The sequence below is a fragment of the Artemia franciscana genome, unplaced genomic scaffold (assembly GCF_032884065.1).
Source record: "Artemia franciscana unplaced genomic scaffold, ASM3288406v1 Scaffold_289, whole genome shotgun sequence".
NCBI lineage: Eukaryota > Metazoa > Arthropoda > Branchiopoda > Anostraca > Artemiidae > Artemia > Artemia franciscana.
The window spans coordinates 1,034,794-1,050,866 of record NW_027063627.1 but is presented as its reverse complement, the minus strand read 5'-3'; the positions used below and the strand labels follow the sequence as shown (position 1 = coordinate 1,050,866).

At 34.1% G+C, this 16,073-nt stretch overlaps 1 protein-coding gene across 2 annotated transcripts in view; it reads left to right on the top strand.

Annotated features, from left to right (window-relative positions):
• Positions 1-16,073, top strand: part of LOC136043058 (potassium voltage-gated channel subfamily H member 7-like) — a 159,682-nt gene that overhangs the window by 134,681 nt on the left and 8,928 nt on the right. The window contains exons 14-15 of one of the 2 annotated variants that reach the window (XR_010621539.1): positions 1,787-1,929; positions 8,414-8,629. Coding sequence is in view for 1 of the 2 variants with exons in the window: in XM_065727962.1 (XP_065584034.1) it covers positions 1,787-1,929; positions 8,414-8,612 (342 nt within the window). In the remaining variant the exon portion in view is untranslated. The remainder of the gene's footprint in view (positions 1-1,786; positions 1,930-8,413; positions 8,630-16,073) is intronic. The other variant, XM_065727962.1, reaches the window with a different exon arrangement.

The window sequence follows — 16,073 nt, the reverse complement described above, 5'->3', positions numbered from 1 at the left end:
AAGAAAAAGAAATAACAGAAAGAAAATACACTTCCACAACTACGAACACAGGTCAAACAGAAATGATCAGTTATGGGAAGACTCCTGGCATTCAGTAGAAAATCACGTACATGCTTCTCACTAACTGCAGTCGGGTACACCAATCGACAAGAAGGAGTTTCTTGTTCATGCTGGGAGTTCCATAAAATACTTCGCAATTTAAAGTAAATGTGTCGAACTTGCTTCCACTTACTACAATTAAAAAGTTATAGAAAACCCTTCATAGTCAATCGGTAGAAAAACTGTCTTATCAGTGTTAAGATCCAAGTCGATAAGGACATTTTCTTCTTGAAGACATTCAAAAGTCGAAGAGCATCCTTGAAAAGTGCAAATGAAGCTGAGTAAATCATCCGCAAACATAACTATCGAGAGATACACTCCTTTAAAGTAAATATACAGTTTATCTGATCCTGGGCACCAAACTAAATAAGTGAACGAAACCGGGGAAGTCAAAACTCCTAGACCCACAAGTAGTCATGTCCTATACAATAGTTATCATGACATCGACACCATTCGTATGAGCCTCAAGCAAAACCTATGCAAATAAACACTAGTAAAAAGCTCTTGCGACAACATGTGCACATAAAATCAAAGCTCATCTTGGTTTGCAATGTCCTCTTGCTCCTTTATGAGAAAGTAGAGAGTGTACTCTCTACTTAAGCCTCATTAATACCTGAATTAGCGTTTTTTTGAAGGAACAACTTTCTTCAAAGACTATTGTCACAAATGGCTCGAAGAGCATAAAGGTAGTAAACGAGATGGTAATACACAAAAGAAGTGCACAAGGAAGCGTCTTTCTAATCTTTCTTAAGGATGGGAGTTATTTGACCGACACAAAATTGCAAAGGAACCGCATCCAGGACAAGGAACATCTAAAACAGTGGAGCTAGATGTTTCTTGATTGAAGGACCTTCTAGTTGTATGTGCCTTGCTCAAATAGAATCAACAACAAAAGAAGATTTTTTCCCTTCAATTTTGCAAAAAGAGCGTGGAAGATACTTGGTGACAGAAAAAGGCAAGATTTAGCCTTATTTGAAAGAGCAAGCTCTAGCTGCTTTTCAAAAATATTTTAGGTAATGAGCCCTTAGCTCATTTTATGAGGATCTAGGCCTGTAGTTTGTAGCTGTGTAATGAATTAATATGGCAGGGACTCAAGGCAGGAGCCACATTCCTCCATCCAAAACTTTATCAGGCTTTAAGAAAATGTCTTCTGGGATCACTTCAAAGTCTTTCCAATAACAACGCTGGTTTACAGAAGAAGTATGAGTGAGATAATCAAAATTTGAGAAATTTTTAGTGTTCTAGATGGGAACTTGGAGACTTCTTGAATAATTTACAAATCTCATATACTAAAACCATAGTAAAACGAAAAAGGCAAAAATTTATTTCAAACTGCGTATTGAAAGCTATTTTGTTCCATCACCTACTAAAAATATACCAGTTTTTTTCATCCAGTAGACCTGCTGATAAACACGTATAAGCTTAAAATTATATAGCCTATCTATGTATATAATATCCGTAAAAAAATTCAAAAGGATAGAATGAATGGATTTCGAAGGATTTCACGTACAAATTTGCATATAACCATAATACCTTCAACTCCAGAATATCGTATAGCAGGTAGTCCGTATTTGTCTGATTCTATTTTTGTATTTTATTAAAGTTACTTTTGCACTATCATCCACCCTTCATCCTATTGTGTACTTGTTTTTTCTCGTCTTCTTCTGACAAAAATCTACTATTATAGTCCGACACATGTCCCAGGCGATTCAGCTTGCACGGAAGATCAGCTCAGGTTCACCGTCCTCTACACGTCCCTCCTGTTGGCATTGAGCTTGAAAATACATCGCTATCAAAAAGAAATTGGACCAAGAACTATGATTTAAATCGGTAAGAAGCAGTGTATATTTCTGAAGCGGAAACTGACTGTTAATTGAGAATAGGACTATTCCTTAATTGACAAAAATACTCTTTAAGATAGTTGACAAAAATGTTCCTTTAAAATTAAAGCGTTCATGAATATTTAGCATTGAATCAATTAAGGCAAGTTTAGCATAGTTTCATGTTCAAAGCTGATGACTAAATCATGATGGTTTCACAAAACTGAAGAAAGCTGAAAAATATCCGTATGTTTGAATTTTCAGTAACTTTCTAGTAGAACAATAGCTAGATGCTCAGTTTAACAATACGGTGCCCAGGGTTCGATCCCAATTAATGCAAGGCTGGATATTAGGCTTGCTATCTGTACCTATAAGAAGACGCCTTATCAAGGGGGGTCAAGGGGTGGGATATTTATCCTTTTTCTTATTTTTTGGTTATTAGCACTTGAAATCTGTAAAGTAACCCTATTTGCCCAATAAGGAAACTAATTTTTGTTGTATTCTATGATGATATTTTCTGCGATAGTACATCCATAGGATAGTCATATATTTGAGTTTTATGCTACAACTAGGAGAGTGCTACTGTTTGGTTTCAGTTGAAAAATCTTTGTTATTTAACAGAGAGAAGCCATACGAACTAAAATCCTTGAATTTTTTAATCCTAGAATTGTTTTTCTTATTTATAAGGCATAAATAAGGGTACTTGCCTGGTATTACTTTCCAGCCACTCAAGAAATTTTCCATTGAGGGTCATGACCCGCCCTCTCACCTTTTCTACCTCTGTTCTGGTAAGCATGTGAATCCGATATTTTAGGCTATATAGAAATATATTTTTGCCATGGGAGGAGGACTATTGCCTTCCTAGAAACAATAAAAAAGGCAAAGACCAAAATGTTCTCAGGAAAGAGGGATTAGACATCAATTTCTACCACCTATCCCCTCTCCTCCACAAAACTTACTCTATATTTATCTGAAGGCTCAATGAGATTTATGAAATTTGGGTATTGAAATGCCCTATTTTAGGCATCCGTCACTCCCTGCCTACACAGTAACCCACCAACCCTTCTTCATGATACCTAATATGCACTTAAAAACCCCTGTATATAACTCTATAAAATACAAGTCAAATAATTTTAGTTAAAGTAAGCTTTAGAATAAGTATCAGAAACGTTTTGCTGCAATAAGAAGGAAGGTGTTACCCTGCATTAACCTTATTCGGACTTAGTCTAAATAAGGGAAGATGAGAAATTAATTCCATATTTCCCCTTCCTTATACCCCCTTCTATATTTATCTGAATGCCCATGGAGAGGTAGGCAATTCTAGCATTAAAATGCGCTTTGTTAGGTAGCTGTTTGATTAACGCGCACATTTGTGTTAAGAAACCTTGCAACAAATACTGAAATATTTCCGAGTGCACATATGAGACTGAAAAAAAAGAAGAAAAAAGATAAATATTCTTAGCTGACATTGCAGCTAGTTAAAAATTTTTAAAGGTCAAACATACGTTAATTCCTATGTGAGGGAATAGATACATGACATTTTGCCCTGCAAAAGAATCCATGTGCCATTAACAATTAAAAAAATGCAAGAAATTAGTCGTCCTCATTACAGAAAAAAAGTAAATAAAAATCCACGAAAAAAAGAGACAATTTTTTCGAAAAAATGATGAGAAGAAGCACCCTCTCAGTAAAAAGTTTAAATTTTCTCAGTTTAAATTTCTCGGTTTAAATTTTTAAAGGTCAAACATACGTTAATTCCTATGTGAGAGAATAGATACATGACATTTTGCCCTGCAAAAGAATCCATGTGCCATTAACAATTAAAAAAATGCAAGAAATTAGTCGTCCTCATTACAGAAAAAAAGTAAATACAAATCCACGAAAAAAAGAGACAATTTTTTCGAAAAAATGATGAGAAGAAGCACCCTCACGGTAAAAAGTTTAAGTTTTCTCAGTTTAAATTTCTCAGTTTAAAGTTTGAAAGGTCAAACATACGTTAATTCCTATGTGAGAGAATAGATACATGACATTTTGCCCTGCAAAAGGATCCATGTGCCATTAAGAATTAAAAAAAAATGCAAGAAATTAGTCGTCCTCATTACAGAAAAAAAGTAAATAAAAATCCACGAAAAAAAGAGACATTTTTTTCGAAAAAATGATGAGAAGAATCACCCTCTCAGTAAAAAGTTTAAATTTTCTCAGTTTAAATTTCTCAGTTTAAATTTTTAAAGGTCAAACATACGTTAATTCCTATGTGAGAGAATAGATACATGACATTTTGCCTTGCAAAAGAATCCATCTGCCATTAACAATTAAAAAAATGCAAGAAATTAGTTGTCCTCATTACAGAAAAAAAGTAAATAAAAATCAACGAAAAAAAAAGACAATTTTTCGAAAAAATGATGAGAAGAAGCACCCTCTCAGTAAAAAGTTTAAATTTTCTCAGTTTAAATTTCTCAGTTTAAATTTTTAAAGGTCAAACATACGTTAATTCCTATGTGAGAGAATAGATACATGACATTTTGCCTTGCAAAAGAATCCATGTGCCATTAACAATTAAAAAAATGCAAGAAATTAGTCGTCCTCATTACAGAAAAAAAGTAAATAAAAATCCACGAAAAAAAGAGACAATTTTTTCGAAAAAATGATGAGAAGAAGCACCCTCTCAGTAAAAAGTTTAAATTTTCTCAGTTTAAATTTCTCAGTTTAAATTTTTAAAGGTCAAACATACGTTAATTCCTATGTGAGAGAATAGATACATGACATTTTGCCCTGCAAAAGGATCCATGTGCCATTAACAATTAAAAAAATGCAAGAAATTAGTCGTCCTCATTACAGAAAAAAAGTAAATAAAAATCCACGAAAAAAAGAGACAATTTTTTCGAAAAAATGATGAGAAGAAGCACCCTCTCAGTAAAAAGTTTAAATTTTCTCAGTTTAAATTTCTCAGTTTAAATTTTTAAAGGTCAAACAAACGTTAATTCCTATGTGAGACAATAGATACATGACATTTTGCCCTGCAAAAGAATCCATGTGCCATTAACAATTGAAAAAATGCCAGCAATTAGTCGTCCTCATTACAGAAAAAAAGTAAATAAAAATCCACGAAAAAAAGAGACATTTTTTTCGAAAAGATGATGAGAAGACGCACCCTCTCAGTAAAAAGTTTAAATTTTCTCAGTTTAAATTTCTCAGTTTAAGTTTTTAAAGGTCAAACATACGTTAATTCATATGTGAGAGAATAGATACATGACATTTTGCCGTGCAAAAGAATCCATGTGCCATTAACAATTAAAAAAATGCAAGAAATTAGTCGTCCTCATTACAGAAAAAAAGTAAATAAAAATCCACGAAAAAAAGAGACATTTTTTTCGAAAAAATGATGAGAAGAAGCACCCTCTCAGTAAAAAGTTTAAATTTTCTCAGTTTAAATTTCTCAGTTTAAATTTTTAAAGGTCAAACATACGTTAATTCCTATGTGAGAGAATAGATACATGACATTTTGCCTTGCAAAAGAATCCATGTGCCATTAACAATTAAAAAAATGCAAGAAATTAGTCGTCCTCATTACAGAAAAAAAGTAAATAAAAATCAACGAAAAAAAAGACAATTTTTTCGAAAAAATGATGAGAAGAAGCACCCTCTCAGTAAAAAGTTTAAATTTTCTCAGTTTAAATTTCTCAGTTTAAATTTTTAAAGGTCAAACATACGTTAATTCCTATGTGAGAGAATAGATACATGACATTTTGCCTTGCAAAAGAATCCATGTGCCATTAACAATTAAAAAAATGCAAGAAATTAGTCGTCCTCATTACAGAAAAAAAGTAAATAAAAATCCACGAAAAAAAGAGACAATTTTTTCGAAAAAATGATGAGAAAAAGCACCCTCTCAGTAAAAAGTTTAAATTTTCTCAGTTTAAATTTCTCAGTTTAAATTTTTAAAGGTCAAACATACGTTAATTCCTATGTGAGAGAATAGATACATGACATTTTGCCCTGCAAAAGGATCCATGTGCCATTAACAATTAAAAAAATGCAAGAAATTAGTCGTCCTCATTACAGAAAAAAAGTAAATAAAAATCCACGAAAAAAAGAGACAATTTTTTCGAAAAAATGATGAGAAGAAGCACCCTCTCAGTAAAAAGTTTAAATTTTCTCAGTTTAAATTTCTCAGTTTAAATTTTTAAAGGTCAAACAAACGTTAATTCCTATGTGAGACAATAGATACATGACATTTTGCCCTGCAAAAGAATCCATGTGCCATTAACAATTGAAAAAATGCAAGCAATTAGTCGTCCTCATTACAGAAAAAAAGTAAATAAAAATCCACGAAAAAAAGAGACATTTTTTTCGAAAAGATGATGAGAAGACGCACCCTCTCAGTAAAAAGTTTAGATTTTCTCAGTTTAAATTTCTCAGTTTAAGTTTTTAAAGGTCAAACATACGTTAATTCCTATGTGAGAGAATAGATACATGACATTTTGCCTTGCAAAAGAATCCATGTGCCATTAACAATTGAAAAAATGCAAGAAATTAGTCGTCCTCATTACAGAAAAAAAGTAAATAAAAATCCACGAAAAAAAGAGACATTTTTTTCGAAAAAATGATGAGAAGAAGCACCCTCTCAGTAAAAAGTTTAAATTTTCTCAGTTTAAATTTCTCAGTTTAAATTTTCAAAGGTCAAAGATACGTTAATTCCTATGTGAGAGAATAGATACATGACATTTTACCTTGTAAAAGAATCCATGTGCCATTAACAATTAAAAAAATGCAAGAAATTAGTCGTCCTCATTACAAAAAAAAGGTAAATAAAAATCCACGAAAAAAAGAGACAATTTTTTCGAAAAAATGATGAGAAGAATCACCCTCTCAGTAAAAAGTTTAAATTTTCTCAGTTTAAATTTCTCATTTTAAATTTTTAAAGGTCAAACATACGTTAATTCCTATGTGAGAGAATAGATACATGACATTTTGCCTTGCAAAAGAATCCATATGCCATTAACAATTAAACAAATGCAAGAAATTCGTCGTCCTCATTACAGAAAAAAAGTAAATAAAAATCAATGAAAAAAAAGACAATTTTTTCGAAAAAATGATGAGAAGAAGCACCCTCTCAGTAAAAAGTTTAAATTTTCTCAGTTTAAATTTCTCAGTTTAAATTTTTAAAGGCCAAACATACGTTAATTCCTATGTGAGAGAATAGATACATGACATTTTGCCTTGCAAAAGAATCCATGTGCCATTAACAATTAAAAAAATGCAAGAAATTAGTCGTCCTCATTACAAAAAAAAGTAAATAAAAATCCACGAAAAAAAGAGACAATTTTTTCGAAAAAATGATGAGAAGAAGCACCCTCTCAGTAAAAAGTTAGGAGAATAAATACACCTCAACGTTATACCAAACTTTCATTTTAGAATTTCCTTCTGTAAAAGATCGTTTCAAAAGTTAACTTTTGAAACGATTCTGAAGAATCAGTAGTTTCACCAAGCTGTAAAATACAATGGTGTGTAAAAGACGGAAATTCAGAATTGATAAGGGTATTGTAAATGATGCTAAGCTAGGTGTGTCCTGTATCTCTTTTTAAGGCAACTTTCTAGTTTATGTACTTTCTAGTATCGACCGCGTAGCTAACAGCTTAGTGAGACTTTCAAGGGAGGCGATTATGGTGGTGTTATCAAACGGAACGAAGTAGTCTTAATTATCATAAAGGTCTTTGTCTAAGGCATAAAATTCTCTAGCCTTCGATGTAACTTCACGGCTTAGCCGATTGAAGATAAGACATAAAAAAAAGCTTTCCCTAATTGCTGGCGGGTACTACCAATGTAGAAAAAAAAACCCAAGAACAAGAAGTTCAATAAACACCACCACCTGCAATGAGGCTGGTTTTATCCTAACCGCAGTTGACTAAACTCAAAAACATCCTCTATTATTACAATGCTTAGTCTCATAACTTATGTATGGGAATAGACAAATTACTTTGATGTTCCGAATTCTATTCTCTATTGTTTTTATTTTTCTATTTTCGCTTGAATTGTTTAGCAGCATGCCCTCTCAAGCTTAGCTTTTGATCTACTACTGATTGGTAGGAACTAAAATCACCTAATGATTGAAGTAGTCACAAAATAAAAGAAAATAACAAATTTCAAAGTCATTTTAATTGTTGCTTTGAATTAGTACTAATATATTACTAGTTTACAGGCATAAGAACTTATATTCAAATTCTTAGTGATTTAGAAAAAGTTCTTGTTTATTTTGTGTAGATCAAACTTTTCAAACTTGACTGGTGCAACAATTGCAATAGATAGTATTAATTATTTGTGCATACAAGTTATCTTAACCATGCAAAAGATTTTATTAATAAAAAGTAGTAATTTCAAAACTTAAAATGCCCTTCAGTATAATCCATTTGCGACCAGTAAACTCTTAACTCGACAAATTTAAACAACTTTTCTTTTGAAGTTCCTTTTGTGTAGCCAACTTTCCTATATTTCAGGGATGAAATGTCTGAAAAAAACCAAAGAAGATATTTAAGCAGTGCAATAAGTCTTGGGGGATCGAGAAGTAGATTAACTCATCAGCCAAAAGCCGTGTTTTCAAGTCATGAGCTCTTAAGAAATGCAGAAGAATCTTCTTTGGAACATGCTCGGCCAGAACAAGGGGCTCCACGATTCCATACTGTGGAAATATTGGAAGTAATTATTTATTTTGGGTATTTTGTTCTTCTTCATTTTCTTTTTTGTACAGTATTTCTAAGCGCAACTTTTGTTCACAAAAATTGGAATAGCTCCATGAATTGAACTATGAGTATTAAATAAAAAACAAGTGTTTTCAAAAGACACTAAAAAGTGATGTTAACATTACAGTAATTTATTGTATTCATAAAGGGAGCTTCCACCTCCCTCCCAATCATCTCCAATTTACGCTAAAGTCGAAGTTTTACAAAATATATGAATTAAAAGATTTATTATTTATGGGAAAATGAACGAGGAAAATGTTCAGTTTTTTGCTGTTTTAAAAAAACAGAGTTAAGAGAAAGAGTCGAACTTTAGCGTAAAGAGCGGGGCGTTGATGAGGAAGCAGCCCCTTTCATACACGAAGTAATTTCTCTTCATTTTAAGTTTTAATGTCGCTCTTTACTTTCAGCTTTTTTTTATTTAATTACTAACAATGATGATGGAAGCAGTGAAGATTTTTAAAGTGAAATTGTTAAGGCCCGGGTTGTTATTTCATAGTTGGAAAAAGTTTAAGAGAGTAGTAAGATACGAACGAAAACTAAAATATTGGAAGCAATAGTGAAAACAGTGGTCAAGTATAGTTCTGAAACGTGAGTGACCCAAAAAAAAGGGAAGGATTTACCTGATATTTTCCAGAGAAATTGTCTAAGGATTTTTCGAAAATCTTTCTGACTGACCGTATTTCAAACAGTAAGCTCTGCTAAAAGTGTGGTTCTATCCCGCTTTCTAGAAATATAATGAGAGAAAAGTTGAGATGGCTGGGACACGTTCTGCGGAGGAAAAATGATGGACTGCCAACGGTCGTCCTTTATGGCCAACTATTTAGGGCTAAATGGAAAGCAGATTACCTGTAATTTGGATGGGAGGAGGTCGCAAGGAAGGATTTAAAGGTTTTGAAACTTTTTGGAAGGGTTTAAAGAAGGTTTTTTTAAAGGTTTTTTTGGAAGGCTTTAATACACTGGGATGGCGAAGGAACGTGCGTAGGAGTCTGGTGCTTGGTGCTGCAGTGAGTTGTTATTGGTTGTAGTAGTAGTAAGTGATAGATAACTTGGTAGACCCCCCCTCCTTTGGTGTGTTTTGAAAGGCTACTGTTTTGTGGACCTGTTTTGAAAGGCTAAGGAATTTAGACTTAAAATGTTGCTTTGGCTTAGGTAGAACTTGTAATCATTATTCCTAAATCCACCTCTCAAGCGCTATTATCCTAAAGATAAAATGGGTGTGATCGTTTTGAGAGTCCAACCCTTAAATGGGTTTTTTAGTTTATTTGACAGGATATTGGAAGCTAGAGGGCCATTTCCTAGTAACAAAGGTGTTTACACTACAGATAAGTGACAATTTGAGTCGGTTTCTGTTGCAAAACAGCAATTTTGGCCCGGAGAAGACAGAAGTGTAATCAAGTTAAAACTACGAGATACAACTATAAAAATTGGTTTAGAACTAATAAAATACTAGAGTGCCTACCAGTTTCAGAAACCATATTGCGCAGCAGCAATGGTCTTCTAAAGGCATACTTATTATAACTACTAATGCAGTAATCCTTATTGCAATATAGTATCGTATAATTATGGTATAATTCTTATAAAGTTGTAGAAAATGATATAGAATATAAATTATATTTTAAAGATACCATATATTGATATTATATTATTATAAAGATACTAGCTGTTGGGGTGGCGCTTCCCGCCACCCCAACACCTAGTTGGTGGGGGTGCTTCGCGCCCCTCAAGCCCCCCCCCCACGTGTGTAAGTCGTTACGCGCCATATTAGTTACGTGCCATTGTAGTTGTGTCCCTGTGTCCCACCTGTGAATATAGAAAGATATATATATATATATACATGTTTTTAACTACGTAAAACTTGCGAATATAGAACATTCTTTGATGTCCCATTGTCTGTGCATATAAATAGATTGTCAGGTTTACCGACTCTTTAACATGCAACATAAAATTGTCCATGGGAAAAACAATCCGTATTCAGATCTATACCTGATTATTCTAATGATTGCCCTTGAGCTTTGTTGATGGTGATTGCTAATCGAACATTCCCTGTGTCCCCGTTGTCATTTATATATCCCCCTGTGCCCCGGCATCCCCCTTGTAGTTGTGTCCCTGTGTCCCGGTCGTCATTTATATTCCCAATATCCCGGTCGTCATTTGTGTCCCAGTGTCCCAGTCTGAAATTTCTCTTTGAGCGTCCCGGTCGTCATTTTTATTCCCTGTGCCCCGGTGTCCCGGTCGTCATTTGTGTCCCGGTGTCCCGGTCTGTAATTTATCTTTGAGTGTCCGGGTCGTCATTTATATCTTCCGGTCGTTATTTGTGTCCCAGTGTCCCAGTCTGTAATTTCTCTTTGAGTGTCCCGGTCGTCATTTATATTCCCTGTGTCCCGGTTTTTAGTTTTCTTTTTCTCCTTTATTTTTCATTTTTTTTCCTTTTTTTAGTTTTTTTTTTCTTTTTCAGCTTTTAGTTTTTTAGTTTTTCTTATTAGTTTTTAGTTTTATTTCTTTTTAGTTTTTTTGAAGTTTTTACCTTTTTTTTAGTTTTGTTTTAGTTTTTTTTCTTTTTTAGTTTTTAGTTTTTTACCTTTTTTTATTTTTTTTTAGTTTTTTAGCTTTTTTAGATTTTTTAGTATTTTCTTTTTAGTTTTTTTGTAGTTTTAATGCTAATACCTTTTGTATTAATGCTAAACCAAGGTTCGAAGCTGGAACCTCTCGGACCTGGAACCTGGAACATAACGCCTTACCAACTCAGCTACTTCGGCTTGAATACATTCGTTTTTGAATTGGTATATGATGAAATAAATCAGACGTCATATAATGACGTCACTCGACAGACAGACAACTTATTTATATATATATACTAGCTGTTGGGGTGGCGCTTCGCGCCACCCCAACACCTAGTTGGTGGGGGCGCTTCGCGCCCCCCCAAGCCCCCCCGCGCGCGTAAGTCGTTACGCGCCATATTAGTTACGCGCCATTGTAGTTGTGTCCCTATGTCCCACCTGTGAATATAGATATATATATATATATATATATATATATATATATATATATATATATATATATATATATATATATATATATATATATATATATATATATATGTTTTTAACTACGTAAAACTTGCGAATATACAACATTCTTTGCTGTCCCATTGTCTGTGCATATAAATAGATTGTCAGGTTTACCGACTCTTGAACATGCAACATATAATGGTCCATGGGAAAACAATCCGTATTCAGATCTATACCTCATGATTCTAATGATTGCCCTTGAGCTTTGTTGATGGTGATTGCTAATCGACCATTCCCTGAGTCGCCATCGTCATTTATATATCCCCCTGTGCACCCCGGCGTCCCCTTTGTAGTTATGTCCCTGTGTCCCGGTCGTCGTCATTTATACTCCCTGTGTCGTCATTTATTTAGATTGTCAGGTTTACCGACTCTTGAACATGCAACATATAATTGTCCATGGGAAAAACAATCCATATTCAGATCTATACCTCATGATTCTAATGATTGCCCTTGAGCTTTGTTGATGGTGATTGCTAATTGAACTTTCCCTGTGTCCCGGTCGTCATTTATATTCCCAGTATCCCGGTCGTCATTTGTGTCCCAGTGTTCCCCTTTAAGTTTTTTTTATTGCTTTTGACCTTTTTTAGGTTTTGTAGTTTTTTTCTTTTTTCTTTTTAGTTTTTTATGAAGTTTTTATCTTTTTAGTTTTTTTTATTTTTATTTATATTTTTTTAGTTTTCTTTTTCTCCTTTATTTTTCAGTTTTCTTCCTTTTTTTAGTTTTTTTTTCTTTTTTAGTTCTTTTAGTTTTTACCTTTTTTAGTTTTTTTTAGTTTTTTAGATGAAAATTTTTTTTAGTTTTTTTCTTTTTAGTTTTATATTGGTTTTTACCTTTTTTTTAGCTTTTTTAGTTTTTTTTCGTTTTTTCTTTTTACTTTTTTTTTAGTTTTTATCTTTTTTATTTTTCTTATTTTTATTCTTAATTTTATTAGTTTTCTTTTTCTCTTCTATTTTTCAGTTTTTCCCTTTTTTTAAGTTTTTTATTTAGTTTTTTAGTTTTTTTAGTTTTTTAGTTTTTTCAGTTTTTTTTTAGTTTTTAGTTTTTTACCTTTTTTAGCCTAACCAGGATTTGAACCTGGGACCTTCATTCTTCGTTCTGACACCCTCTCTCACTGAGTGACTACTCCAGCATGTTCATTTTGGTGTTTTAAATGGTATATTATTAACCAAATTAATGTGTTTTACAATATACTAAGCATCGTCAAAGCAAAAATGACGACAACTAATTTCATGACGTCAGCCGACACAGAAACATGACGTCACCTGATCCACAGATCCACAGACAGACAACTTATTTTTATATATATAGATATACTAGCTGTTGGGGTGGCGCTTCACGCCACCCCAACACCTAGTTGGTGGGGCGCTTCGCGCCCCCCCAAGCCCCCCCGCGCGCGTAAGTCCCGGTCGTCATTTATATTCCCTGTGTCCCAGTGTCCCGGTCGTCATTTGTATCCCGGTGTCCCAGTCTGTAATTTCTATTCAAACAATCCCTGTGTCTCAGTCGTCAATTATATATCCCACCTGTGCCCCCGGCGTCCCCGTTGTAGTTGTGTCCCTACGTCCCGGTCGTCATTTATATTCCCGGTCGTGATTTGTGTCCGGGTGTCCCAGTCTGTAATTTTTCTTTAAGGTTCCTGGTCGTCATTTATATTCCCTCTGTGTCGGTCGTCATTTGTGTCCCGGTCTGTAATTTATCTTTGAGTGTTTTTTCTTTTTAGTTTTTTTTTAGTTTTTTATATTTTTTCAGTTTTTTTTTTCTTCTTTATTTTTCAGCGTCACTATGAAGTACATATCGCCGAACCTTCAGTCATTTTACAATTAAACATTTTTCCGTGAACGCATGTCTTAAATACCATTAATGACGTCACCGTCAAAGCAAAAATGACGACAACTAATTTTATGACGTCAGTCAACACAGAAACATGACGTCACCTGATCCACAGACAGACAACTTATTTTTATATATATAGATATATATATATATATATATATATATATATATATATATATATATATATATATATATATATATACTAGCTGTTGGGGTGGCGCTTCGCGCTACCCCAACACCTATTTGGTGGGGCGCTTCGCGCCCCCCCCCCCCAAGCCCCCCCGCGCGCGTAAGTCGTTACGCGCCATATTAGTTAGGCGCCATTCTAGTTGTGTCCCTGTGTCCCACCTGTGAATAGAGATAGATATAAATATATGTTTTTAACTACGTAAAACATGCGAATATACAACATTCTTCGCTGTCCCATTGTCTGTGCATATAAATAGATTGTCAGGTTTACTGACTCTTGAACATGCAACATATAATTGTCCATGGGAAAAAAAATCCGTATTCAGATCTATACCTCATTATTTTAATGATGTGTCCCTGTGTCCCAGTCGTCATTTATATTCCCTGTGTCTCGGTCGTCATTTGTGTCCCGGTGTCCCAGTTTGTAATTTCTCTTTGAGTGTCCCGGTCGTCATTTATATTCCCTGTGTCCCGGTGTCCCGTTCGTCATTTGTGTCTCGGTGTCCCGGTCTGTAATTTCTATTCGAACAATCCCTGTGTCCCGGTCGTCATTTATATATCCCGCCTGTGCCCCCAGCGTCCCCGTTGTAGTTGTGTCCCTGTGTCCCGGTCGTCATTTATATTCCCCGTGTCCCGGTCGTTATTTGTGTCCGGGTGTCCCAGTCTGTAATTTCTCTTTGAGGTTCCCGGTCGTCACTTATATTCCCTCTGTCTCGGTCGTCATTTGTGTCCCGGTCTGTAATTTCTCTTTGAGTGTTTTTTCTTTTTAGTTTTTTACCTTTTTTTTTCAGTTTTCTTTTTCTTCTTTATTTTTCAGCGTCACTATGAAGTACATATCGACGAACCTTTGTTTTTTTTTAACTTAAATCTGGTAGGCATTGATGACCTTATCCAAGTCAAAATCCCAAACCCAATCATCATTGCTATCATTTTCAGTTTTGATATGTTTTGACTCTCGCTGTCCAGGTGGATTTTCATCTAATTGCGCGGTTTTGCGTTCTTTAGCCGCAAGCCTGTTTTCTTGCTGTTCTTGTGATTCCCCGGCACGCTTTCTTTTCTTACTTTCTCTATCAGCTGCAAGCCTGTTTTCTTGCTGTTCTTGTGATTCCTCGGAACGCTTTCTTTTCTTACTGTCTCTATCAGCAGCAAGTTTTTTGGCATAAACTCTTTGAGCAGCTTCCTCGGCTGTTGCCATTGTAGGTTCTTCAGTCATTTTACAATTAAACATTTTTCCGTGAACAAATGTCTTAAATACCGTTAATGACTTCACCGTCATAGCAAAAATGACGACAACTAACTTCTTGACGTCAGTCGACACAGAAACATGACGTCACCTGACAGACAGACAACTTATTTTTATATATATAGATATATATATATATATATACATATATATATATATATATATATATATATATATATATATATATATATATATATATATATATATATATATATATATATATATATATATATATATATATATATATATATATATAGATTATGTATTCCATTTAATGCATTTTAAGAAACTGAAATTTATTAATAACAAGGGTGTAATTTTAGGAAGACATTAATGAAACACATGTAAGAGAAAGAAGATTACAGTGAATTTATGAACTATGGCCGCAATAGAAGGTGCCATCATATAACGTACCAAATTGCTTAGAAATACGGTCTTTATCAAACAGTTCGTGGTAACAAACTGTAGTAAGGAGCGACCAGGCTCAATAATAACCGAAACTCTAAATATTGGAATTTTGATACCAATAGTTACATCAAAAGAATTGCATTTTAATGTTGATTTTAAATATACAAGTTTCATCAAGATTAGTTTTGCCTATCAAAAGTTACGAGCCTGAGAAAATTTGCCTCATTTTCGAAAATAGGGGGAAACGCCCCCTAAAGTTCATACAATCTTAACGAAAATCACACCGTCAGATTCAGCGTATAAGAGAACCACATTGTAGAAGTTTCATCAGCTCCTATCTACAAAAATGTGGAATTTCACATTTTTTGCCAGAAGACAAATCACGGAGGCGTGTTTATTATTATTATTTTTTTTTTTTTCCAGGGGTGACCGTATCGACTCAGTGGTCCTAGAATGTCGCGAGAGGGCTCATTTTAACGAAAATTAAAAGTTCTAGTGCCCTTTTTAAGTGACCAAAAAATTGAAGGGCCCCTAGTCCCCCTCCCACGCTAATTTTTCCCCAAAGCCACCGGATCAAAATTCTGATATAGCCATTTTATTCACCATAGTCGAAAAACCTAATAACTATGTCTTTGGGGACGACTTACTCCCCTGCAGTCCCTGTGGGAGGGGCTGC